Raw genomic sequence first — 27,072 nt, forward strand, 5'->3', positions numbered from 1 at the left:
CCCAAGCCCCTTTTGCCTGTGCCTGCAATCTTCTGCACTCAGATTTCCTCTGTAGCCATGAGCACTTGAAGGGTTGACCACAGGGTGTGTTTGGACAGAAAGCAGCACAGGCATGGAGTGACCTGACACAAAGTAGAACTGCTGGAATGGCTTGGCATTTCCCAGTGTACTCGATACATTTGGGGAAACCCCAGAAAGTGAGTACAGAGGAGGTTCTGTGCCCTAAAACTTTCAATCACATGTTTTTACCACTATAATTTCCTCAATGTAATGGTTCTTTTATTTCCCTCAATGTGATGGTTCTTTTAGGGGGTTGTAGGTGTGAGTGTCAGGAATGATTGCCAGTCTGTAAGGAACAGACTTTTGGTAGAACCTCCTTGGGGTTCTCTGTTGTGGAAACTTCTGTAGAATTCAGAGAATTCCTAGCCTTTGGTTTACCCCAAAGCCTACTTGTCACGTGTTCAGACACCTGGAAATCTTGTTAGTTTAAGCTCCTTATGAAATCTCTGCACAAGAATCAATTTTTGTTGGATTTTTTCCCACTTCACTACTTTTTAAAAGCATGCTTTAAGAAGGCACAGTCTTTTCTTCTGATAAATTGAATGAACATGAAGTCCCCCAGTTCATTCTCTCCCTGGAGTCGCTTCGTGTGTTGGCTACAGCCTCCTTATAATGGAGAATGGGTCACGATGGACTGATCTACAGAGCACATGTTCTCAACCCCGAGGTGGGGGCTCAGTTGATGAGGGCTTATATTCCTAATTGGTGTTGGTTGGTAACAGGCCAGGAGGAAAATGGGGAAGACTATTGACCTGGTGTTTGCAGCTGTCTCAACAACCAAAGAGGATTGGCTGTGCGGATAAACCTATTAACTGGGTAGAGAAACCCCTACAAAAGAGTCTGTGACATGTGAAGGCAGAGTTAGAGGAGGAATATAGATTTTGGAATCTAGTAGATCTGAATTTGTATCCTCCACCAGTTTCCCACTGTGTGACTTTGGGAAACCTTGTCATTTCTGGCTTATTGGTGGAGGAACTGCATGGTGCCATCTTTATGATCACAAATGGATTTTATTTTCTAATTGTTTACCTTATTTTGGCTGGATTGACCTCATGGGCATAAATTAATACTTTATAGGGTTTGTTAACTAGATTCTGAATCTAGCAGGCAAAGAGATTTCTCCTGTCTGGAATATAGCATAGAATCAGGATAATGAGAAAAGCCAGAAAAATAGATGGCTGGAAGTCTTGGTGATGAAAAGCTCATCTACTCCCTTACTAGGAAAATATCCCAAACCCTCACTCAAATCCTGGTTTTCTGCATTGCTTCTTGCTTTAGCAGACAGCTGCGCCACCACCCCCAGGAACACACTGGACAGGCGGGACTCACACTTCATTCTCCTGCTGACCGGCCCCTTAACCACACCATTCCCCAAGGCCTATTCACTTGAATTTTTTAAAATTTTTAAATAGCTCTGTAATATGTTTCCTTCTTCCTATTTTCATCATAACCATTACAGTCAAACTGCTGACCTATTTTTCCTGGACTATCTTAATAACCTCTTAACGAGTCTGCCCACTCTCATGGTTCCTACCCTGCAATACCTTGTCCACAAAATTGACAGAGGTCTGCTGGAAATGCAAATCTCACTGTGTCATCCCCTACACGCACGCGCACACACACACACACACACACACACACACACACACACACATACTTCAAATGTCTCAAACACCTCAATGGCTCCTGATGGGCCTGGTGAGGAACCATAAACTTTTATGTGACTGCAAGGCTAGTGCGTTCTGGTCCTGGCCACCACTGCAGCCTTGTCTGTTAGTACACATCTGCTTCTCCTCTCCCACACGCCTGTCATCTCACACCTGCCCCTTTGCACATACCATGCCTATCTTGTGACCAAGACAGCCTTTCCCTCCTCCTTGCTTATCTGATCCTTCTTCCTGGAGATCTCCGCTCAGCCATCGCTTCCACAGGAGTCTCCCTCCTCTTCCCCACCAGGGCAGAGCTCTCCTATGTTTTCTTAACACTGTGCACCCTTCCTTTATAACACTGGCCACCATTGTCAGTGCTCAGTAAGTTCTCACATAATGTCATCAGTATATTCTTGGAAATTGTGATTTTAAATGAAATAAAAATAAGGACATGAGGTTCTCAAGTAGCATTATTTTGTTCACCATTGGCCAGGATCTTCTTTTTCTCATCAGCATTAAAGTGAAACATTGAACAAAGCTGTTATTTGAGGGCATGTGTCTGAACGTATCTTTGTGGTAGTCCAATTTCACCCGTTAGACTACAGCTATCCTGGGAAAGCCTTTAAAGACTGGAGCATTTGCTCAGTATTCAAGAAACCTGACATATACTCTACCAGGTGCAGGGTTCTGGGCTAGGTGTTTGGATGGATTTTAGCCATAAAGGATATTATACTATCTTAGCTCTTTAAGAGATTGAATTTGTTACCTGTTGCTACCGAGCAAGTGGCAGTCAACATGCTTTCACACCACAAACATTTATTATTTTACAGTGTCTGTAGGTCAGGCATCTGGACCTGAGTTAAAGTATTAGTGGGGTCTGCAGCCGCATCTGAAGGCTCAGAAGAGCAGGATCCATTTCCAAACTTGCCCAAGTAACTGTTAGAAGGGTTCAGTTTCTCCTGGGCCAGAGATCTCTGTTTCTTGCCCATGTGGCAACGCCACTTGGACTTCGGAGTAGCCACTCCACGGGGCAGCTCACGAGATGGCAGCTTGCTTCCCCCAGACTAGCAGTACAAGGAATGAGAGGGAGCCAAAACAGGATGCCAAGACCTGCTGCCATCTCTCTGTATCCCAAGCTGGTCTTGAGAGGGTGAGGAGTGCAGCAAGAGGCTCAATCTAGATGCAAGGGGAGTCCATGGGACTTGCAGACCACAGGAGAAGAGCATGGGGGCCATCTGAGATGTTGCCTCTCACAGGACTTTAAGTCAGGTCGTTGGCAGGATGAGGAAAGGATGCTGGATTCTACAAGAGCGTTCGGCTGAGGTATTATACCGGGATTGAGCATACTTGGGGTGTGGGAGAAGGAAGCGTTTCCATTTAGTCAGGGATATTGGGGAAAGCTTCCATGAAGGTGTTTGTGGATTGTTTGGCTCAGCGAGTAAAGGTGAAAAGGAGACAGAGACCCTAACCCACTCCCCTAGTTTTAGTGGATTTGGTTTTAATCTCATGAAAGGTCCAAAGTTGGATGTAGCTGTGGTGTCTTTCCCTGAGAAGACATCAAGAGCAGGAACAAGTGGCAAGGCAATAAATCTCAAGAAAAGATTTAGGACTTCAAAGCACATAGCGATCTGAAACCATTTGTAGTAGAGGCAACCCCAGGAACCTCTGAGGGGGCTGCTCTGCGGCAGGCTAACAAGAGAACCTGGGAGGTCATTGTGGGCATGTCATTCATCCCAATTAAGAAGATAGAGTGTGTAATAACTTTAGAAAATTTTTCTTTAAACGAAATAGCGACATTAAAAAATCTTGGGTCCTTCAAGAAGGTGGAATCCCAGCTATCAGTCCAAACTGGGCTATCAAAATGAAAAAGGCAAAGGCCTGGTATAGTAACTAGATAACATGATTTTCTTTAAAAGTAAAAATATAGCTTGTGTCTTGGTTGCAATTCATAAAGGAGGTAGCTATTTGGGTTGACTTTTGTTTTTACTAATTGACAAGTAAGTGTGATCTCAGAGGCTAGTCTCTGGGCCGTGTATAGAATTGCAGCTCGTGTCTCAACAGTAGGATTTACTTTTATTTGCCTCTCAGAAAAAGAGTTCATATATAGGTGAGAGTGTGTCTATTTCTGGAGGCAGATGGATTAAAGGGCCCACAAGACGTGGCCTAAAGCTTTTCTGATGTTAGAAATGAGTATCTGTGGCTTATACACTGCTCGAGTGCAAAGTGCTTCTCCTGTCCTTCTCACTGAGCACAAGCACAGGCTGGGAGATTCTTGGTTCAGGGTGACATCTAGTCCTACTTTTTCCATGAAAGTGCATCCATTTATTAACTTCCTCCTGTAGTGGAGAGTAGTGGAGAGAGGAAGGATCTTGGGGTCAGATTTGCATTGTGGTCCTCCGTCTTATGGACCTCTTAGACAACTTGCTTCACTTATCTGAGTCTTACAAGGTTAGAATACCATTTCTTTTCTTTACCAGCTTTTTGTTTGGAGTGAATGTTATGTGCAAATTGCTGATGCAATCCATGATACCTCTAAGTGCTTAATAGAGGGGAGGTTCTTTTAAAAGTATAAATTAAAAAAACAATACTCATAATGTTTTCTCACTGTACCCTTTAATTATGCTCAGTGCAAAATTAAGTATGATCCTTCAGAAACCCACTCACGTGCTGCCTCCTGGTTCTCCCTCCTGCTCCCCCCAAGCAAATACAGGCCTTTATTTTCTATTACCATGAACTTCCTGCAGTTATTTTGCTCTTTCCCTGACTTCTATTGGATTAAGTGATTGTGCTTCCTTTACATTTTGCTCGCCATGCTTTGTAATTCCTGTATTTTTAAAAAGTTCTCCTTCAGTTATGTACACATAGCAACACTTACATGTAATAATTTCCTTCCTTGACATGCTCTAACTAGTCATTCCCACCTCATGCCTTATATATAATATTATTGCCTCGGACTATAGTTCTGCCTTGTGCAAACACCACCTTCAACCAGTGTCATGATTTTTATAGTCAGTTCTTATGTTTGTTTCTTTGCCAGTTTCTTTGCTGACTTTGTTGTTCTGTGCAGGTGACTTTTTCTCTTGAATACATTTTTCCTCTTTTTGAAATGCATCCTTTTTAGTTTTTCCAGTGAGGGCCTAAGAGTATTAACCATTCATTTACTGAAATATGTTCAATCTTTATCTTTACTTTTGAGTGATAGTTTAGCTGGATACAGAACTTATATTTGATAGTTATTTTCTTTGGCACTTTGAACATTTTATAGGTCTGATGTCAAAGCCCACTTTCACGTGCCACCAACCAGCATTCAAGGTTCTTAGTTGAACTTAGGATGAGCATGGGCATAATTAAACCATGCCTTCTAGGGATAGCTTACAAAGGTCACCTGGGCTGTGCATAGGAGTTTTCTCCACCCTTTAAAAATAAGCTAATCTAGCAAATGCTGGAAGGTTTGGAAAGATTTACTAGGGGTCAAACAACTCCATTCCATACTTCCAAGTCTGCACCCAGTGACCCTAATACCCCCTAACTAGCCCTCTTTGCCTGCTTCAAAAATGATACAGGGAAGTAATAGATTTGGTATTTCATTGCTTGGTCTGGATTTGGCTTATATTCAGGAGAGGATCCCTGCATAGAGCATATTTATGAACCTGTACACTCACGGGAAAGGCATTCAGCAGGAATGAGAAAGTCTGAGAATCCTGAGCTTATTAGATAGAAACTTAACACCCTTGCCTATCTTTCTCTCCCTGCAGATCATGAAGGAGGTCCGGCGAGCGCTCTGCAATGCAGCCACAGATGACAGCAAGCTGCTGCTCCTCAGTGCAGTGGGCAGCGTGTTCTGCAGTGGCCTGGATTACTCCTACCTAATTGGCCGCCTGTCCAGCGACCGGCGAAAGGAGAGCACCCGGATTGCTGAAGCTATCAGGTGAGGTCTGCCGTCCAGTCACTGTGGGACTTGCATGGGGTCATCACATTCACATAGCTCTATAGTCTGCTCATTTAGTGTGAATTTCAGACAACCAAGAATTTTTATGCATAAATATATCACATCAATATTTGAGATGTACTTCTGTTAAAAAATGTGTTTTGTAAAATGTGAATTTTAATTAGGCATCCTGTATTTTTTGCCAAAGGTTAGGGATGGCTTTGCTTCCTAGGCTCGGTCCTACTTTATTCTTTTGATCAAAAGGAGATTTTATTTCTTTATATTAATATCAGTATCTGGTATCGTCCATGTTTTATTCATATAATCTCATCTTTTGCTTGATGGTAAAATCCCTGCTTTTCTGGATGTTCCTGTGTCCTGGAGCTAATGTGATTCAATCTGGTGAGGAAGTTGATGGGTTCCCTGTATAGTGTATATTTGCAGACTTAGGTTGATAGAGAATATTTCCCCATCTCTTGGTGCCTCTGGGCAAAAGTTGGGATTCTGGGGGTAACATCTGAACCAAGATATCACTGTCTCTTTTGGGACACTGAAGGGTAGTTATTTCCCCATTCTTCACAGATTTACCAAAAGTAAGTGAGTCTGATTTCCATTAAGGTTCTTTTAGCTACCTTTATATCACCCTTGTTCTCCATCTGGGAAAGTACATGCTTCTGCCTGTGTCAGAACAGAGTCATGGTATAGTGTCCTGTCTGCTCTCCTGAGAAGTACTCACTCTGAGAGCCTGCCTGGTGGTGAAGGAGATGCATGAGGCAGACTGGGATTAAAAATACCCTTTGCTGTAGGAAAGTTGCATTGGGAATAAGGCTGGGACCTGAAGCAGAATTGGCTTCTGACTTTCCCAGCTGCATAGCACAGGGAACCCCAAACTGGAGGATATGCTGGATGCATTAGCCCACCTCCAGATGAATGAGTACAGATGTTCACATCTCATCAGGAAGATGAACTACTCTTAGGTAGAGCAGAGGGCAAGATGACGAGGGAATTCTTTCTGCTTCTTTGAAGGGATCAGAAGTTCTCCTTCCTGAGCTGGGCAGGGACACAGGGAAAGGGAATGGGAATTTCCTCTGGATCACGAGTTCTCAGCCCCAACAGCACAAAGAGTCCCAGGAAGCTTTTCCAAAACTCAGAAGCTTGGCAGCACCCTAGAAGACACCAAATTAGTTAGCCTGAGGCTGGGCCGTTCTCCTTGAATGTTCTCCCAGTGGTTCTAAAGTGCAGCCAGGGTTGAGAACTCCTGCCCCACCCTAACCAAATGGTTTCTGTACCACTGATTGTGTGGGAAATGTTTGGGCAGCAGAAAGATCCAAATTACTGTTTGTTTGTTTTTTAAAGATTTGTTTATGCATACAAAAGCTGGGGTGTAGGCCAGAGGTACAGGATGAGGAGTGAGAGGTCTCATCAGAGACAGTAGGGAGCAGAACAGACAGATCTACTGAAATACACTGCTGAAAGGAACAGTGGGTAAGACAGGAAAGGTCTGCTGCATCATGTGGGTTAGTTACCTGGCCAAGGTTTGAACTTAATCCATGGTGGCTGTTGAGACTTACTCCCTTGTGCTACTGATCCAAATTTTTTATGCAAGAGAGAAAAGGTAATTATTAGAAGAGGGTTAAGGGGAAGGTTATGCAGGGACTAGGAGGATGAGACATTTGCGGGGAGGCTGCAGGCCACCTCATAGCGACTACATGTCTCCTTATCACCAGCTCCTATCAGGAGGCTCCACTACACCTGCCTCGACCTGGAGCCCATGCTTCAAGGAGAGGGAACTGATGTGGCAGAGAAGACACTCCCAGAGAATGTTCTATACATTTCCATTGTAGCTCTGTGAGTGAAAGGCACTGTGGATGTGTACACTTGGGTAGTCACACTGAACTTCTGTCCCCACTTCTGCAGAATTTTCCCAGCATAATAACATATTCATGGTTTGAGAGGCTTTTTGAAAGAACTATGTTCAGAATCTACCATGACTGAAACATATTTTGGCTGCAGAACTTTGTAACCCACTGACACGCTCAATTCCCTTGGGGCATGCTCTGAGCTGGGCTGGCCTCCAGAGCCCAGGCATACTTCTTGATCATGGCACCCTCTTGTTTCCTGAAGAAAGAGTGTGCACATATGGGCCCTTGCACTGAGTTTCTGTGGCACATTGAACTAGCAGATGCCAGAAGACTACCAGCCATGCAGCCTTAGGCATATTGTCATCTGTTGAAGCCTATTAGCTCATCTGGAAAATGCAAACCATCAAGTGATGGCCTGGCCTCTTCAGTGGGTTGCCACGACAAAGAGCAATCAGATAACCCACATGAACTCCTTGGACCGTTCCCGACACCTGCACTGAGAGTAGATGTGAAGCATCATTTTTGCTGTTACCTACCATTACTCCTAATAAAACCTGGGTCTGATGCGGAGTGGGCTCCTGGAACACCCCTGGGGGTCCCAGGATGACCGTCAATGTGTGTCTGCACTCACAGGCCCCAAACCAGCTGACATGGCTCTGAGCTTTGGAAGTGAGACGACTGCCCTCCATGACTCTGGTTAAAGAGAATGGGTAACTGGGTCACAACAAATTCAGTAGATCCAGTTGAAATCTAAATACCCCTGGAACAGAATTTTGGTTTGGAGCCTTTTGTCAGCCAGGAACGTGACTTTGAGTCACGAGAATTGACTGGAAGTCATGTCTGCCTTCCACAGAAGCAGTGCACAGTTTGTCAGAGGCTTCCTATGTGTGCTGGGGCCTTGGGTGCACAGGCCCATTTAATTCTTAAATGCCCTATAGAGAGTCACCCTTGGTGTGCCTCCCCACTTTACAAGGAGGAAAAGGGGGTGCAAGAGCCTGGATACTTTGTCCAAGATCCCAGCAGTAGGCAGGGGCAGAGTTGAGTCTTAACCCCAGCCTCTCACACCCTGAAATGCCTGCTGCTGTGCCACACCTGTGGTGGGCAGGAGCTTGGTGGACAGGAGATTCAAGGCTTGGGTTGAATGGGGGGAGCAGCGAGGGCCAGGTCAGTGTGGCGGCCTTTGACTCTGGGAAGATCTGCACACCACCTTCCCAGCACAGCCCCCCACCCGAGGAGTTGAGATCAGATATCTGAGCAGCAGAGTCTGAAATGCAATATCCTGTTTGCTGTCTGGAGTCTACATCCACTGGGCCCCTGTGATAGAGATCTACTGCTTGAGGTGAGAGAAAATGATGGGGAGGGAGGTCTCTGCATCACATGTTATATCCAGGAAATGAAGGCCTGGCTGACTGAAGCAAGAAGGGCTGGGAGTGGTGGGTCGAATTGGGCTACTTATCCCTTTAGCCCTCCTAAGGGTCTCTGAGGCCCCAGCACAGAACTCAGGTTGGAAATTTCAGAGTGAAAGTTTTCAGACGGTTGTCATGGCTGAAGCCAATGCCTGTAGGACTGTGTCCACAGTTGGTAGAGCAGGGTGAACAGGCTCATAAGCAGTCCACTCTAGGAGGTGTCCTCCTGACAGAGGTGGACCTTCTTTTTTTTTTTTTTTTTTTTATTAAAAATGCTTGACAGGCCAGGTGATGCATTTGCAGATGTTATAGAGCGAATTCTGAACAGAGGGGAAGATTTGTTACAATGACTTTGATAGTCCTTCCCAACTCTGAGATCTAACATCCAGAAATTGTATGAGGATGTTTGGGAATAAAACATCTGTTAAAAGTCACCCCAACCCTGTGGCTCCAAGGATGCTGCAAAAAAAAATCCCCATACCCCCTCAGACTCTGAATTGTATTTGGTGAAAAGCTCTTAGAACCAGTAACTAATGCCATGAGGTTAGGAAAAGCAAGAATCAGAGCACCGTGTTGACAGGATTCCCCAAAAGGGTCGGGGTAAGCAGTGACCATGATAACCCCGTCATCTACTCACAGTCATATGGGAGTCATTACTTGAAGGTGGTGCCTTAAAGCTGGAGTCACAGGAGTACTTTCATGGTGAGCTAAGTCATAAGATAGCCTTTTACCTCTCAGGAGGCCCATTGGGTTGTGCATAGTGAAGGGTAGCAAGAGAATCATGAGATAAGCCTGGACAAATTTCGATTTTATTCTTATGACATCTTGGTAGCAGTCTTTTCACAGTTGAATTTAATCTCAACATATCACCCATGATACTTATTTTGCTAAGAGTTGAAGGGAAAGGTTACCAGTGGAGAAAAGAGAAATCAGCTCAACATTTGTATTAGTTGTATTAGCTGCTGTAATAAATAACCCCCCAAATATATCATGACTCAATTATCATAGAAACCTGCTTTTCACATGTGTGAACTTAAAACAGATGCTTTTGATCTGCCTATGCCTGTCCTCCAAGAGGTGATTCAGGAACCATACTTCTCCCATCTTGTGGCTCAATAAATGTCTTCCAAGATTGTCTGAATCATCAACATGAAGAAGCCAGGTAGAACTGACCAGGCCTGGGAATGCTACATATAGTTTCCACTCCCATTCCATCAGCTTGGTCACTTGGTCACTTGGCCAGAGCTGATACAGGGAGGCTGGGAAATGTGTTCTAGCAGTAGATCCAGGAAGAAGAGGGGAAGGAAAACAGGTCTGGAATGTGCCTAGTGATCCTTGCATAGCCCTGCAGTCTTTGCCTTGGCTTTGGAAGACTCCATGGTCTAGCCACAGCTATTAATTGTGTGTCAATTCCAGTATGTAGGATACCAAGTGAGGCCCAAGGCAGACTGTGGGTTTCCTTAAGGAGTGGAAGGGGAGGAGAATAAAAAAACAAGTAAGCAAGACAATCGCAGGCCAGTAATTGCAAATTGTAATAATTATGTTTTCCAAGACCTCTCAGGAGGCTTATGGGGCTTCTGCACAGTGAAAGGGAGCAAGAGAAACATGAGATAAGCCTGGAGAAGTAAGCACAGCAAGGTCATGGTCAGAAATTTCAATTTTATTCTTATGACATCTTGGTAGCTTTGAATCTTCCATCTGAGAACAATGAAGAACTCAGGCTTTACGCTATGTCTTGGATCTTTCCTCCATGTCCAGATGGATATTAAAATTTTATAGATCTTGTGTGGCAAATAGAGGAAAGGCAAACAGCCTTTTCAGGCAAAGGGAACAGAGATTGTTGTGGATGACTCTGCTTAATAGGTCAAGATATAAGTGGTAATCCTGTTAAGTGCAGAAAAGCAGGAGATACAACACTGTCAGATCTCATAGTCATGCCTCCTGCCTCCAGGAGAGAGCTCAGCATTCTTCCCTTCCACAATTTTGGCCAAAGTCACTTTAACACATTGGTCCTCATCAGGTCCTGGCTGGGTCTGGTATCCCTTCAGTTAATTCAGAACAGACAATTCTAGGATTGAAAAAAAAAAGTCTTAAATGTCATCAATCCCAGCCCATGCCCACCATCTGAAGCTTGAATTCTTCTTCAACATCACCAAAGTGATTATCAAGCCAAGTTATAATACTTCCAGTAGTGTACAATCTTTAGTTCCAGAAGCCCCACGCCCCACCTTTAACCAATGCTCTCAGAATACAGAATCCTTGAGTTCAGATGTGCCTTTTTGTTACACCTGCCTTTTGATTCTTTTTCTAGTTCTGATTCAGGTTGTCTCGTTAGGATGTCTATAATGTAATTGTCTGTGCCACAGCTTTTGCAAGTAGAAGGAGATGGTAACTGGGTGCAGTGCCAGATGGGCATGGCCTGGGATATTCCTCTGAAAATCTGGCACTGACCACCAAGCGTGCCAAGCCCATGCCTACAGCTCAGTGGCCTGTATCTTGGAAGAGGAGACCCTTACTGGGCATCCATTCCCCTCTGATCACCTGCAGTTGCTCCACAGACCTGGAGGGAAGCTATTTCAGCCTTAGTACTTTCAAGAGTGTCAATGGGCCTTGGCTAACTGTGGTCACCTATTAAAGAGGGTCTTCTCTCTCCTCCCAGGGACTTTGTGAAGGCCTTTATCCAGTTTAAGAAGCCCATTGTGGTGGCCATCAATGGGCCCGCCCTAGGCCTGGGCGCCTCCATCCTACCCCTCTGCGACATCGTGTGGGCCAGTGAGAAGGCCTGGTTTCAGACCCCCTATGCCACCATCCGCCTCACTCCCGCCGGCTGCTCCTCATACACCTTCCCCCAGATTCTGGGTGTCGCGCTGGTAAGCCACCTCATTTCTCCTGTGTGTGTGGGTAGAGGTGTTCATCTAGTGTGAAAGAAAACACACCATCATTCTGTTGCAAGGGACATCCTGACCTCTGACTTGTTGAAGGTCTGTGATCAGCCCTCCCATTGTGTGCTTGCTCTGCTCTGGAAATCCCTTCCACTCTGTCTCCATCTGATATCTCCAGCACCTCACTGTCTGATGTGTCCTTGACCTTCCAAGTCTTCAGTGGGTCTTCTGGATTGAGTTTGAGCTCCTCAGCTGAGAGGTGCTCACAACCCCTTCAGTCTTGTTCCTTTTCCTGTTTGATCTCTGGCCTTCCCATGCACATCCCAGAAATTCCAAAAGTTACCAGGTAACTCCCAGACAACCCATAGGTAACCCTCAGAGACTCTTAGGTAACCCATAGGTAACCTCCAGGTGACTCCCAGGTAGTCCCCATACCTTGTGAGCTCAGTTCAGGCACATCCTGTTTTCAAACGCAGCATGCTGAGTTCACTGCCTCTTCTGCTCTGGAGAGTCTCTGTCTGTCCTTGCCCCAGACTGATTTCCTTGGGTAAAATTCTTAGGTGCTTAGTGTGCATACACCTTGGCAGGGCCCCTCTGAGGCCCTGAGATTCTGCACAGGCCAGCTGGTCCTTTAGACACCACCTGCTGCCCTCTTCTGACATTGTGGGCACTGACTTGCATCACACACCACATCTGGATGGACTTCAGACTGCAAAGACTGAGTGGGCTGTCCCGGAGCTTCCCGAGCAGTCGGTAAGCACCTACTGTGTGCAGACTGTGTGCCAGGCAGACACTCTGCACATGGTCATGTCCTTCCCTCATCCCACCATCTGCAAATATAGTTGTTTTCCCGCTGTTTTACAGGTGGAGAAACTGAGGTCGAGAGTGTTGTGTGGTTCTAGAGCAGCCACTGCTCTTTTCAGCCCCTGCCCATCAGGGAGTGCCTCAGCAAGCCCAGGCGAGATCTGGCCTGGAAATAGAGATAGTAGCATACGGGCTCCGTCCATGAAGGTCCTGGTCTCTGTGGTGTCTTCTCACTCCTTTCATCTCTTTGAATCCTCACACTTGCCTGAATAACCTGAGGCTTAGAGAGGCAAAGAGATTTGTAGGGTAACATGCAAAGCAGAAGGCAGTGCAGGTTGTCTGACCCTGTAGTCTGGGTTTTTCTCAGCAGCCTGGGTCCCATGACTCTTTGCTGTCCTCCCCGGGGCAGGGAGGGGTAAAGAACTGCACATTCAGCCACACTGCTGTTCTTTGATATGGCCAGGAGGCTGGGGGTGGGGGAGGCCCCTGGCAGGCCCAGCGGACCTGCAAGGATGGGCGCTCCCACGCTAGCCTCATGGGCGGGTCACTCCTTGATGATTGCCTTAAAGGGCAGCCAGAGACTATCGGAGATCACCATCAGCCCAAACCCATACATTGCCCGGTCTGCACAGCAGGGCAGGCAGGCAGCACAGATAAGGCATTTGGATTCTGGGTGCGGTAGGCTCCAGTGTCTCTGGTGGCAGAGAACGGCAGGGCCAGGAGGCAGGCATAGTCCTCTTGACCTCAGCTGTGGTTCACGCCGGTTCCTACCTATCCATTGTGGTTACAAGATGCAAAGTTGTTTTGGTCTTATCACTTCCATTCTCTTTAATGTCACCCATTCCTGAGACTCCAAGAATGCTGCTGATTGAGACAGATGCTTGCCAGGGGCCTTGCGTTCAGCTCCCTTTACCAAGTTCCTTTCTTCTGTTTCCCCTTCCTGAGACAGAGGTGTTTCTAAATAAGTCTAATGACAGCTATTTATCTTCAGATCGCTCACCAAATGTGGTATGCATGACCTAATCAATCTCTCCACACCGGCATGAAAGCCTATGCACTCGGTCATCGTGGCCCAGGCGTGACAAGCAGGACAGAGCGGGGAGGAACGCACCCAGATCCAAGCATGACTGAGCACGAGGGACAGGAGAGGAAGTGCAGGGAAGCCAGAGGGATGGCAGGTCAGGGAGGGGTGTGTGTGTCAGCGAAGGAGGTGAGACCCCTCCCGAAGGACACGGGGCCTGTCTCACAGTGTGACTAATCAACCCTAATCACCAGCGTGATGGTCCCTTGCTAGTACAATCTGGTGGGTCTCTGAGCCCCCACTGTGCTTAGGACTTTATCCATGTAACCCACCCCAGGTCATGTGTGATAGCTGCCAACTTGAGAGCAAAAGGAAACTCTTTGGGGAGTGGGGTGCTGAGGAAACCAAGGAAAGCCTGTGCTTTCTACCTTCTTGACTGGGCTTCCAGGAGACACAGGACTCTCCATGTTGGATCATGCTGTTTCTTGCTGGGGTCTCTTTAGTTGCCAGTGTAACTGGCTGATAAGGAACTTAATGGTTCCCATAACTGGCAGGTCCTGGAGTGGACCTCTGTGAGGACCAAGGCCTCACTCGCCTGGGCTGTCATTCCTCCTTCCTCCATGCACCTGCCTGACCACAGAGCAGGGCTCCAGAAGGGGTGGCCCAGGGCTTGCTGACTGTCACCTGTCACTGGAGAAGGAGGAAGATCCCATCCCCATTACCCCAGTCCAGATGGAAACCTCCGAGAGCTGCGGCATCCTAGTTAATCCTCATCCACAGTTCCCCATCATTCTGTCATAGCTCTCAGCACTGAAATGCACCCAAACTGAGGTATGTACCCACTCCTGTGGGTCCTTTGCCAGGTGTCGGGGGACAAAGAATGGAGGCAGGACATCGGGCAGACCCAGTCCCAATAGGGTCACTGTCCACGATGGGTACCTGACTTCTTTGGAGCCTGTGATGAGAACTGTTGACACTTGTCTCAGAAAGATACTTGTGGACACAAATGATTGTCCCACCTCTGAGAACTGGGACAGCTGCAGGCACCCCGCTCTCAGCCTGCCTTTGCTTTTCCAGGCCAATGAGATGCTCTTCTGCGGGCGGAAGCTCACAGCACAGGAGGCGTGCAGCCGAGGTCTCGTGTCCCAGGTCTTTTGGCCAACCACATTCAGCCAGGAGGTCATGCTGCGTGTCAAGGAGATGGCGTCGTGCAGTGCCGTGGTGAGTTGCTACGCTTCGCATGCTCACCCTCACAGTAGACACACTTTGCAGACAGGGCCGCCGGGCTGAGAGGAGCTCGTTGACTTGCCACAAGCCCTGGGATTTAACAAGTACCTCCTCTGGGTGTTGAGAGCTGCGTTTCGGAGGGGGGCAGTCAGCATGATTAGAATTCCCCATCACCTCATAGGAGAGATTTAGATAGAGGCCAGAGAGAGTTGCCTTAAAACACAGTTCTAAACATGCACATGTCCAGAAAACACCCAGAAATTGCAAAGACACTGGAAGCAAAGGCCGATGCTACGCCAGCCTGGCTCGAGAGCAGGGACCCCTGGCCCCCTCCCTCTTGTATTTCATCTGCTGCCACCAAGTGCTCAGTGCATTTAACCATCATTGGTTGACTGTGGTGACACATTGGAAAATAGATAAATAGAACACCTTCTCAGAGGCGCCAGTTTTTAATTAAATGTCGATTTTATCTGATAAAATCACTCTGAGCACAGTATGGAAATATCCTGTTGGAAGGTGGAGAAAAGGCCCCGGAGCCCCATGGTCGCTGATGAGATGAGAAAGTCGCTTTGGGAGACTCAGACCTGGGACTTGCTGTGCTTCAGCGTTAGGGAGGTGGTGGGCAGGATTTGGGGCCCCAGATACACCCTTATTTCTCCCCTTCACCCGGCAGACCCTCCCCCAGCTGACATACCCTGATTTGCCTCATCAGCTGCTGTGTAAGTTGTGCTCCCTGGAAGCTTAGTAACAGAGATAATGATGGTGATGATGAAGATTTGGGGTTGATGGTAGCGAGGGATGATGACGATGATGAGGATGATGATGATGATGGGGATGGCAATGGAGATGATATTGACAATGTTGATAGGGGGTGGTGGTGATGGTAGGGTGGCTTTGGGATGGTCTCAGCATTGTTGATGAGCACTCACTGTGGGCCAAGTACGTGGCTCATCCTGTTCCTGACCATCCTGATGACATCTGGGTCACCAGCTCTCTTGGTTTTAGCTCTGAAAACCCCACGTCTCAGGGAATCTTGTGGCCCTTGGCCAGTGGGGATGGTGGGTGACCATCTGCTTAGCTCAAGAGAGCTGATCAGAATACTAAGCAGAGGAAGCAGCGTGAGTGAGGGCACAAAGCAGAACTCCAGTGGGGAGGTTAAGCTCCTTCTCACATTTAAGGGACTGACAGGGAGGTTAGGAGACAGGCCTAGAGACTCTACTGAGGACTTCATTGGGTGATAGACAATCTCAGGTGATAGTGCCTGCTGAGGAGATATTGCAGGGAGATCTCTGCTGTGGAGCGATGAGTCCAGGACCTTTGGGGTGATTTGTTGGAGAAATTCATCTACCCCCAGCCTCTGGCAGATGGTGTTAGGACATGCCGAGAGGAAGTTGGCCTTCTGCCAGCCGTGCTCCCTGCCAGTGCTGCCCAAGCTAGGAATAAGTCATAAGCCCTCTGACCTGCTGTGGCCGATGAGCTCTTGTCTTGCCTTTCCTGTTTCTGAGTGCTTGGGGCTGTCCGCAGAGGCCAGAAAAGGCTGGTGGAAAGATGATCAGAGGCCTTACTTTCCTACAGGGCCCCTGCCAGGAGAGGCAGCCATGAGCATGTCAGAGTCAGCGGAGGATTTGCAGGCCACATCCACTGGCCCTGCAATGTGATGTCACTGAGCTTCTGGCCCAGCGTCCATAAAGTAGAAATAAAAATCTTGCCCATCTGCAGATGAGCAAATGGAAGAATGCAGAAAATGAACATGGAGGCTGTAGAGTTAATGTGGCATTGCCGGTGTTATTACTGTGATTAGCACGATTATTCTTAGTGCAATGGTTATTGTGGCCACTTCCATTATTACTCCTGCATTACTATTGCTACTGTTCCTACTTCTGTGACATGATAGCATGACTATTGCTATTATTCTTACGACTCATTCCTATGATTGCCACAATTGTCATTGATCGTGGGTTCAGTAAGTACTCCTATTATTTCTCCTACGCTTCTTGAACTAGGGACTTGGTGGGTGGGGCTTTTAGGGCTCCTTTGACAACCATCAGATTATCTCTTCCTCTTACATCTCAGCCACCCACCCTCGAGTTTGGTGTCATGATCCCCATGCCAATGAAACACAGGTTGAAACTAAACAGCAGGATTTCCCAGACATTTTTAGGATACCCAGAGTAATCAATACTTCGCCCTGGGGTATAAGACAAGGCTGTGTGGTGGGAGTCACGGGGGCCCCACCCACCCACCTCAGGACAGAGGATGCAACATGTTGGCCCAGCTGGAGTCTGTTCCTGGCCCCCGGGGCCAGGTGCTGGCAGGTTGTGGACTGCAGGAGGCAGCTCCCTCTGGCTTTTGATGCCTCGGAGGCCAGGTGGGGTCTTGTGGCGCGGCATCCCCGGTGGTCTGCTTACTGCTTACGAGGGTCTGCTTTCCTCCCAGGTGTTAGAGGAGTCGAAATGCCTGGTGCGGAGCTTCCTGAAGTCGGTGCTGGAAGATGTGAATGAGAAAGAATGCCTGATGCTGAAGCAGCTCTGGAGCTCCTCCAAAGGCCTGGACTCCCTGTTCAGCTACCTGCAGGACAAAATTTATGAAGTCTGAGGGCCTCGGCCCACTTGCCGCAGCGCTCAAGGGCATCTGACTCCAGCTCTGCCCCGTGTTTCAGAAATCGGAGCAGAGTGTGCCCGGCCGAGGAGTTTGTCAAGGCGTCTCTTAAAACCTAGGGTTGTGTCCATTTCCTCGTGTCCTTTGCTTGTTCCTCATTGGTTTGGTTTTGTCTCACAGATGGGAAACGCAGCATACTTGGCCTCCCCTGTGCCCCCACCCCCACTGGCTCCAGAGCTACCGAGGGCTATGTCTTCCCAGGCCTCTGCCAGGGATCGCTGTCCTGTCCCCACTTGCTGAAATGCACCATCCTGGTCCCGGGCGGGGACAAGCTGTGCCTCGCCCTCCTGACTCAGGCTGTGTCTACACAGTGCCTCTGATTCGGAGACTTGGCTCTCTCTGGTTACATGCAGATCTGGTGACGGGGACAATGCATTTTAGGGAATTTCCAGACCAATGAACAAAATGATCATGCAGAGCAACCCCAGTCTCCTCTCTGATGCAGACCTGTGTGACTCTTAGGGCTTGGTCTCAAAACCTAATTGAGTGATTTACAAACCCAGATATTGTACATTTAGGAATGTTTTGTTAAATATATATTTTTAAAACAATGTAAGTGGAAATTCTGATAATTTATGTGTACTATATGTAAAGCTAGTTTTGCAAAAAACATGAACTACTAGGAAAATGTTTTTTCTTTAATCAGACTTATTTAATTTATTTATTTTTGTTTATATATTACGATATCTGTCACTGACACAGATATTATTTTCATACTGCCCCGGACCAAATCCCAAACCAGGTTCCTGCCGTTTGGTGCATTCTAGCAATGAACCAGGTAGAACTAAGATGCAGAGAGACGGAAATGGAAATACTAGTGCGAATAAAAGGAAAGCCTCTGTACCAGGTCCTCTGCATGGAAAACAGTTGTCAGCTGGAACAACATTTGTTCTTTAGGCTTGTGCTTAAGGGAAATCTTGGGAGAGTTTTCTCTTCACTCTGCTGCCTTTCAGGAGACAAAGTGACCTCCAGGCTGAGCGGTGCTGGGACAAACCCAGGCCCTCACTGTGTGGTGTTGTGGGAGGTGAGGGATAGTTCCTGCCCCGACTGACTACCTGGGCCCTAGGGTGTGACATTGTTCTTTGGGGCAAATGCTGACCTTGGTTTCAGAGTCCCTCTCGTCCCTGTGCACTGAGGTCTGGAGAAGGCTGCCCTGAGCTGTCAGTAGGTCTGAATTCTTCTCGCATCCACAAGCCCAGGTGATGCATTCTCCTGGAAGCTACACATAAGGGAGCAATAATGGGGGTTCATAGCTCCTGCTTTAGGGCTGCTGGGCTACCTGGGGACCCCAGGGCTGAATGGATAACATCAGGCCAAAGTCTTTGCATCACGGAGGGGTTGAGATTGGTTTTCCTTGGTGAGGAGAAAAAGGAGAGGTTAGGGCAGAGAAATGACAGGAGCATGCTCTGGGTTGTGGTCACTTCCCAGAAAAGTTAGGTTCTCACGTGCATTCGCAGAGGTCCCTCATCTATATCCCTGCGTTGCCATCTGCCTCCCTCGACCCTCCCTTGGACAGAGTTAAGTGGAGCCGTTAAGAGTTGGCCACAGCTGGAGAGGTGAGGAAGGCTAAGAAGGGGAAGTCATTGCCACAGCTGCCTCCCTCCCCTGGTCCGTTTTCCTCCCCTAAAAGCTCATGTATCCTCTGGGAGAGACAGCTGGAGAAGCTTTAGGGCCTGAGCTTTGAGCAGGTTGTGTGCCTCCTTAGAACTGCATGTCCTTTGCACAGTGGAGCTGAAGTTTCTCTTAACTTTTGATCCCAGGACAACCTAGTTCCCTCTCAGGAAAGCCTTGTTTTTGAGTTTCCCCATAACTTTGCAAGGGTCAGGGAGAAGAGGAAACCCCTTGCCTTCTTCCTTCTCCTTCAGCTGTGCTGTTTGGCCATGGGGAGCCAGCAGGGGATGGCACGTGTCTTGCACACACCCAGAGCAAGACAGAATGGATGTCCTGTGAACCCTTCCCTCATCCGTGCAGGGTCCTGTGGAGCCTGCAGGTCTACGACATCAACATTTCTGCAGGGGAACACCCAAAGCCTGTGGTCACACCCCTGGGGTTTTGTCTGTTCCTTTGAGAAAGCATCCCAGAGCCCCTGGATAAACTTCCTACTTGTACGTTGTGGCAGATAATCTCTTCACCATTGCTAATTCTGCCACAGAAAAGCCCCTTGTTTGTCTTCTGTGTAAGGCATAGAAGTTGTAGGAAGTGGGGTCAGGTTTTATCTTGTTGGAGATGGAAGTGATGCTTCAGAATCCCTTGCTCCGTGTCTGTCTCTGTTCCCTGCTAAAGGAAACTCAAAGGTTCTATTTAGCTTTAGGAATAACATCAGATCCTGTCTTGGAACCAACTCTGCATGACGGCGGGAACGTGAAACCCTGCCTGAGGTGCGGCGCTTGCAGATAATTTGCAGGTCCTGGGTATGACAGGAGGTGGCTTACAGGACACCTTTGTTTGTTTGTTTCTGTGTTGTATTGTCAGCATACAGTCACCCCAAGAAGGATGTTCCACAAATTGCTCAAAAGTTGGCGAAATGTGTTTGCTGCAAACAGGGTAGACCAAACTACTGCCTTCTTTGCTTTCTGGATGGTTGTTTTGATAATGTGTAGGTGAAATCCAGGTAACTTATCCCAAACCCACTTGGGGTAGAACATGGTGGTGGCAGGGTTTATCCTGACAGCTTTCTCCAGACAGGACTCAGGCTTCCTTCTTTATCTCGTAGTTCAATGCCCTCCTGTTCCCCATAGGGTGCCCTTTCCCCTCCTCTTGCTCTGCTTTGCCCCCAACCCACCCTTGTCTGTCACATGCCAGAGCTGGGGAAAGCCCGTGGGGGGATGTTGCTGGTCTTGCCAACCCCATACCAGAATGACTTTTGGGGTTGAAAGAACAGCTGTGTGTCTTCTTTCGTCAAGGAAACTTGTGGCCAGTCTACTCTGTGTCTACTCGTGAGCTATGCGTGAAAGTCTCTTTCCTCTCTGCTCCAGCCCCTGGCATCTTGTTCCTGCAACCACTCCAGGATGGTTTGCAGAGCATCACTACAGTGGCCAGACCCCCCTCAACATTTGGAAGCCACAGACTAATGCCAAGGTACTCACACATCCCTTTTGGCTTTGGAATAATGTTTGTGGGTAAAAACTATCAAATATTATCCTCTAAGAATGAAATTGGGGAACTGTGAGAAGATTGTAGAGAATTGATTTGAAATACTATTCTTGTTTGGTATGGCGGAAACTAGGAGATGTTCTCTCTGAAGCATGAAAATAGGTTTTTCCCACATGAAGTTGAGGGTGAGGATGGAAAAATAACCATCACAATAGACTTTGATCAATGCAGCTGTATCTTTGAATATCCACGTTTAAAAACAGCCTTGACTGAAGACTGAATTGCATTTCCCATTATTAACTGTTGGTTTAAAAAAATTTGCAAACTTTTTTTTTTTTAATTTGAAATTTAGTCACATTCATGAAATTTTCCAATCTAGTTTCTGTAGAAATTTTTGTAACAAAGAGAGACAAATAGAACCATCTTCGAATCTTCCTAAGTGAACATTTAAAATGCAGAATTGCTTCTCTTACTGTGTTTCTGTGTTTCTATTCAGATACTTAGATCTGTTGTATATATTAGTTTAGACACACTCACTAATATACACAGTATTTAAGACTCTAAATGAGATTTCTTAAGTATTTTATTTTCTTCTCTGTAAATGGTTTTGTATAATCTTTAAAAATCTACACTTTGCCTTTGTAGATATTTAAGGGAAACCATTTGGGGGTTGTCTTGCATGTATATTTTTGTTGTAGATAAGTGTTGCTTAGTTATTTCTGCAAATTTTGGTTGAAATGCTTACAGACTTTAATACAGTATATATTTTCAGAATATAAACTTTTATATTTCTGTGATAAGTTAGGATATGCGTTCTAGGCAATCTTTTCCATCAATATCACTTGTTCTTTCAGAAAATAGCATACTGGTTTGGTGCCAATGTTGTCCCTCACCCCCCTCCCCATTCGAATCTAATGCTCTTACATTGTGAAAGAGCAGGTTAATTTATTTTTTTCTCAAAGTAATTGAGTTCGAAGTATAATTTGAAAATGTATTGAATCTGTGAATAAGCCTTACCATTAGGATCAGTAAATTTCCCAGGCTTCACAACTACATATGTAGTTAAGACCTCCTATACATTCTCACTGTGTGGCAGTTGATGGATTTTGTGAGCAGAGCCTTAAGCTTGTTGCATAATACAAACAAACAAACAAACAAACAAAAAAATAAGGGTAATACGGGTTGTTTCTTCCAAACAACGGGAGCCACGTTGATAGGCTAAATGTAACCACCAGTCACGGCGAGTCGGAAGGGTTTGGTTGCGCCGATGGCAGCAAGGGCCAGACGGGCACCTTGGTGGCTGGCCTTGGCCATATGCGTGGGCCAAGGACAGGTTTGCCTAGCCACGTGTGGCTTAGTTTAGGTATGGTCACGGGGAAGGATGCTGGTTCATCTTTTGTTCTGAACACATGCTCTGATCTTGGCAGTGACCTTCTTGGGTTCCTGGTGGGTGATCTGGAACAGTCTGGCTGAGGTCAGCAGTCCTTAAGAGACGTTAACAAAGTTTACACATGAGTCTTACTGTACAGACAATCTGGAGGCGATTTTGGTGGCGGCATCAGCATTCCCCTGTGTCCGGAGTGTCTGATCCATGAACCTTGGGTGTGATGCCCTGCTCAGTGTGAGCTTAGCAAGCGGGGCACCTGAGACTCAGAACGGACACATCAGCTTGTGGACAGATGTCCACCATATTTGCTGAAGCAAATCAACTAGAATTTGGAGCTACATATTTTTTCCCAGTTATGATTCCTTTCAAACTTGGCATGCTTCCATAGTTATGAACTGACTCTCCTTCCCAAGGTTTAAAAGATGACCTTGAGAACAGGGCTATAGGATGGCTAAGATCAAATATGTTGCCTGGCTCATCTCTAGCAAGAGGTGTTCATACAGTCAGCGTTCCTACGATTAGCCTGGAGATATGCCTCAAATTTGTTTACAGACAATATAAGTCTGGGTTCAGCTTCAGCTCTGGCATCCCTGTGGGTTGACCAGACCCTGCCTGGTTGGCTGGTCATGAAGGTAGACCTCACAAAGAGGACTCCAGGATGTTCAGAGTATGTAAAGTTTTCCATTTAGTGTTTGATTTGTCCCTGTGCCATCTGTCTCAGCTTGAAGTCATTCACCGGCGTCCATGTTGATAGGATTGTGAAATATATTGCCTTTCATAAAACCAAGGACCAAAGAATTCCATTTTCAACAAAGCACGAGTTTCATAGGTGGTGGCACATCTGGAGATGGGCGTGTAAGCATGCTCTCTGGCACGGAGAAGCTGCTGGATTCCACAGCCTCCCCTCCCCCGCCCCCACCCTCCCGGCTGGCCATACAGATAGATTTGTTGTCTCCTTGACAAGGCTCCGAAAGATGAGTTTCTCTGACTGAAACTTGCTTTCTCAGGTGAGGTGGGTGTTTCTGCTGTGTAGTCTCAGCCTGTATCCATATCATAAAATGTGGAGATCTGGCATTCTTCCAGGTTTTCTGAGCAGTGTAGATGGCTCCATCTGAAGAGAAACCCTCAGTGCAAGTTCTTCAGATGTATCTACACTGGGCAGCAAGATCCTGCAGTTGCCCTATTTCCACGTGCTTTGTGTTCTACATCGATCCATCCAGTCACTGTTTGGCATGAGAAGAATTTCCTTTCCATTCCCACACCAGGTGATGCTCCATTCTCATTCATGATGACACGTTCATCCATGGACTGGTTGCAAAGTCACTGATGCTGAACAAGTGGTATTCTACTGGTAAGGCTTATCACCAAACTTCTGATAATGAAGCAGGCTACCAAAAACGTACCCAGCCCACCTAGGAGTGTTGGGATTTGACCATGGACGTAGCGCACACACCAAAATCCAAGGAGACCTTTGCAAATTAGGCTACTTGTTTTATTTTGCCAGGTTATCATGGGAGAGTCTTTAACTAGTTCTGAGTCTTTGTAAGTATGAGTACTCCATAGAATTATAAAGCAGGTACAGCTGACCCTTTCTCACCACGCTGTAAATATTTGTGAGACTGGGTGCAGTACTGAGGGATATAATCTTCTGACTTATCAAATGCTGACTGTCTAGAGCAAATCGTACACTCTCTTTGTGAATGGTCCTGTAACGTGTGTGAACACATTTCTGGGTGCCTTAGAAGTTGTATTTTTCATGTGTGCTAATATGCAGTATTTATACATTGTGAGAGGCTGCTTTGAATAAAAAGGTTGAAACTTCGTCTGCATTTGCTTCTGTCCCCCCTTTCACAGCCTGTACATAAAGCTCACAACTAGGTTCTGTGGTTGCCAAACAGAGACGTTTCTGGGCTCTCCAGGGAGCTGTTGGTTCTGATGCTTCTGGGTTGTGTATGGATATCTGGGGCTCATCGGTGTCTCCAAACATGGATGTGAGGCTTGAGACACAAGTTACTCAGAGAGTTGTGCTAATGGGCTCTGATTCCTTGATTCCAGAGGACCCTAGATAGGAGGGGCACCATGGGTTTATTTTTAGGGGGTCAATGTCCTCCTTCCCTAGTGTTCATGGAATGTGCCTTACATAGAATTCCATACTCACTGCCAGAAACCTCTGTGGAGCTTAGTCTTGTTCAACCCAGGCTGCTGCTGTAGCAATCAGCACTATCCCTCACTATGGAATTTTGCAAAGTCCTCCACATGCTTCACTCCACACTAGCTGAAAGGCACATTGATGATGAGGGCCATGGCTCCAGAGAGGGGCTGTGGAAAGAGGGAAGACTTTCAGGGGTTTATGACCACAGGTTTTCTGGGGATGGGGTTTGCTGGGCACTGCCCCTCACACACACCCCACTCCCACTGCTACCCATGCTCAAAGGCACAGGTTTCTCAGACTGTTGTAAAGAACTGGGGGTCTAGTAATGTCAGAAAGGTCAGTCATCGTGCCATGACTTGAGCTGTCCACAGTGTAGTCCAGAAAGGACTCTCTACATAATTGCTGACACCCTGGAGGTCTAGAAGGCGCTCAGCTTGAGTTGCTTGTTTTCCATCTGGTCCCCGTTCAATGGTGGGGAAGCCATGAGGAAGCCCAGATTTTCCCGATGCTGGCCTCCCTTTCCTTTTTCTTTCTATTGCTCTTGCATCATCATTGTCATCAGCTTTGTTGTGCGTGCCTCTTTGCCCTTTTTTTTTTTTTTTAAGATTTATTTATTTGTGCATACAGAACTAGGGTACAGGCCAGAGGCTTAGGGGTGGCGAGAGGCTTCACCAGAGACAGAGTGGGGAGCAGAACAGGCAGATTGACGAAGTACACTGCTGAGGGGAGCAGCGGGCGGGTCAGGAGAGGTCTGCTATGCCCTGTGGTCACCTCCGGGGCAGGCGGGAATCGAACTCATGCGGAAGCGGCTTTAGATTCTCAGTGCTGGGCTTTAACCCGCTGCGCCACCAGGGAGGGCCTAAGATCAGGACTTGTTACAGACTCCCTCAGTGACAATAGGGGCAGGCTGGCTGAGCACAGCACAAAGAGACCTGAAGGATACTTGAGTCTTTGTCCACCTGCCCTGATGAAGGCTTGGATCTGGATCTGGGATGGGACAGATAAGGGAGCAAGGAATGCGATTTTGAGTATATTTTGAAGACAGAACAAGATTTGCTGCTTGGGTTGGTTGAATAGCGATTGCAAGGCTGAGGCTGGGATTTGGGGCATGAGCAGCTGGAAAACTAGAAATGTACTTAAGGCAGGGATAGCTCTAGATTTTGGGGGAACAGGTCTGTGGGGAGAGGGTGCCAGGAGCCCAGCTGAGACCTTGAACCATATACCCAGTGTCTTTGACCTTTCTGAGTCTTCAGGGATAACAACTGTGACTGCCTTCTAGGGATTTTTAAATCATGAAGTGAAATTTACACATTTATATATGTGAGTATACATGAATATATGACCTTTTATGTATAGACTGCATTTAAATATATAAATGACATTAATGTATAAAACTAGGTTATATGCACTAATTAAAACAGTTGTTAGAATATAGCCTCTTAATGATTAAGATTTGCATAATGAGATTTATATGTACATATGAAATCTTATCTACATAGCAGTTAGAATAGATGCTAACATCACTGTTCATGACTAAACAGGCTTTTCATATATGTGCAAGGTTTTATATATTCTTAAAAATTAGATTTATAGTAAGAGGACACTTTTTAGGACAATTGTTGGCATGTAATCACTCTGGAATCATTACATATGACTTATATGTAAGTATATATGCATGGGAGGCTTTACATAGATAAGATTCATATAAATGCATGAAAGATGTATATAAAGGCAATTATGTGCATAGAGAGGTGAGCTTTTATCTACATCTAACATGTTTAGAATTGTTGGCACATAGTCATTCTTTACTGGTGAAATTTGATGGGACATGGACTAGATATTATGTTAAATGACATTAGGCACATGAGTACCTGCATATCTGGATACCCACATACACATGTTCACACACACACACACACATCCTTTAGGACATCTGCTGGCATGGAGCTGCTGAATCAAAAGTGGCGTGTTAGTACTTGTACAGGCCAGTGAGGTGCAGAGCTGTGCACCGAGTCAGGGAACTCAGCACAGACTGGCATTGGGCCCCAGGGACAGTTAGCCTGAAGTAAGGTGTCTGGTCTCCCAGATGAGATCCTGTCTCTGCTGCTACCCAGGAATGGGCCCAGAGAGGCTCCCTGGCTGTGATACCTGGCCTCTATAGCCTCAGACCTGGTCTGGATCAGCTCACCAAGGGGAGACATGAGGATTGCATGAGAGTGGGTGAAAAGGCAGAGAACTCTTGGGGATCCATAAAGCGGCCCCCATCAGAAGCTCTTGGATTGAGGTTTCTAGTGAGCTCTGTAGATGTCCATCCTTCAACCACCTTTCTGGAAGTGCAGACATGATGACTTTGAACCAGGTATAATACAGGGGAGTTGTAACCCTAGCTGAAGTTATCATCCAGAGAAGTTGGCTTAGGGCACCAATCTGGAGTGGCTGGCTACCAGCCAGACCTCAAGAGCCAGTAACAGATTGGACAGGAGCCAAGGAGTCCAGGGTGGGAGGGGGACCCTGTATCCAGGGCACAAGGAAGGTGGAAACACCAGTGTGTGGGGATCAACAATTACTCTTCCTCCAGGACTCAGTCTCTAAGAAACATGGGGAGATTTTGCTGAGGGAAATGACTGGAGTGGAGACCAGTATGTTGGTGGAAAGAGCACTTCATTTCTTATTTGGTTTTGATGAATGACACAATCTTTATTTCTTAGTCTGCATGGTGGATACAGTAATTCCTCTGATAGGTGATGATGGGGCTGATATGAGTTAAATGCAAGAAGATGCCTAAGAGAAGGACTGGCCACAACAGGTACTCCAGCAATGTAGACTTCCTGGCACCCCCCTCTTCCCAATTCCCTTTAAAGCACGAGAAACCTGTGTGAAGAATGGACAGGAGGAGGAACAAGCTGGGAGATGCAGAGAGTCTCTGGGGCTCTGTCATCAGGG

At 46.8% G+C, this 27,072-nt stretch overlaps 1 protein-coding gene across 1 annotated transcript in view; it reads left to right on the forward strand.

Moving 5' to 3' along the window:
* Nucleotides 1-23,798, forward strand: part of CDYL2 (chromodomain protein, Y-like 2) — a 152,695-nt gene extending 128,897 nt beyond the window's left edge. The window contains exons 4-7 of the mRNA XM_004690354.2: nt 5,465-5,637; nt 11,565-11,775; nt 14,690-14,833; nt 17,276-23,798. Of these exons, the coding sequence (XP_004690411.1) occupies nt 5,465-5,637; nt 11,565-11,775; nt 14,690-14,833; nt 17,276-17,434 (687 nt within the window). The 3' untranslated portion in view covers nt 17,435-23,798. The remainder of the gene's footprint in view (nt 1-5,464; nt 5,638-11,564; nt 11,776-14,689; nt 14,834-17,275) is intronic.
* Nucleotides 23,799-27,072: the final 3,274 nt, after the last annotated feature.

The sequence above is a fragment of the Condylura cristata genome, unplaced genomic scaffold (genome assembly GCF_000260355.1).
Source record: "Condylura cristata isolate star-nosed mole 26May11 unplaced genomic scaffold, ConCri1.0 scaffold00028, whole genome shotgun sequence".
NCBI lineage: Eukaryota > Metazoa > Chordata > Mammalia > Eulipotyphla > Talpidae > Condylura > Condylura cristata.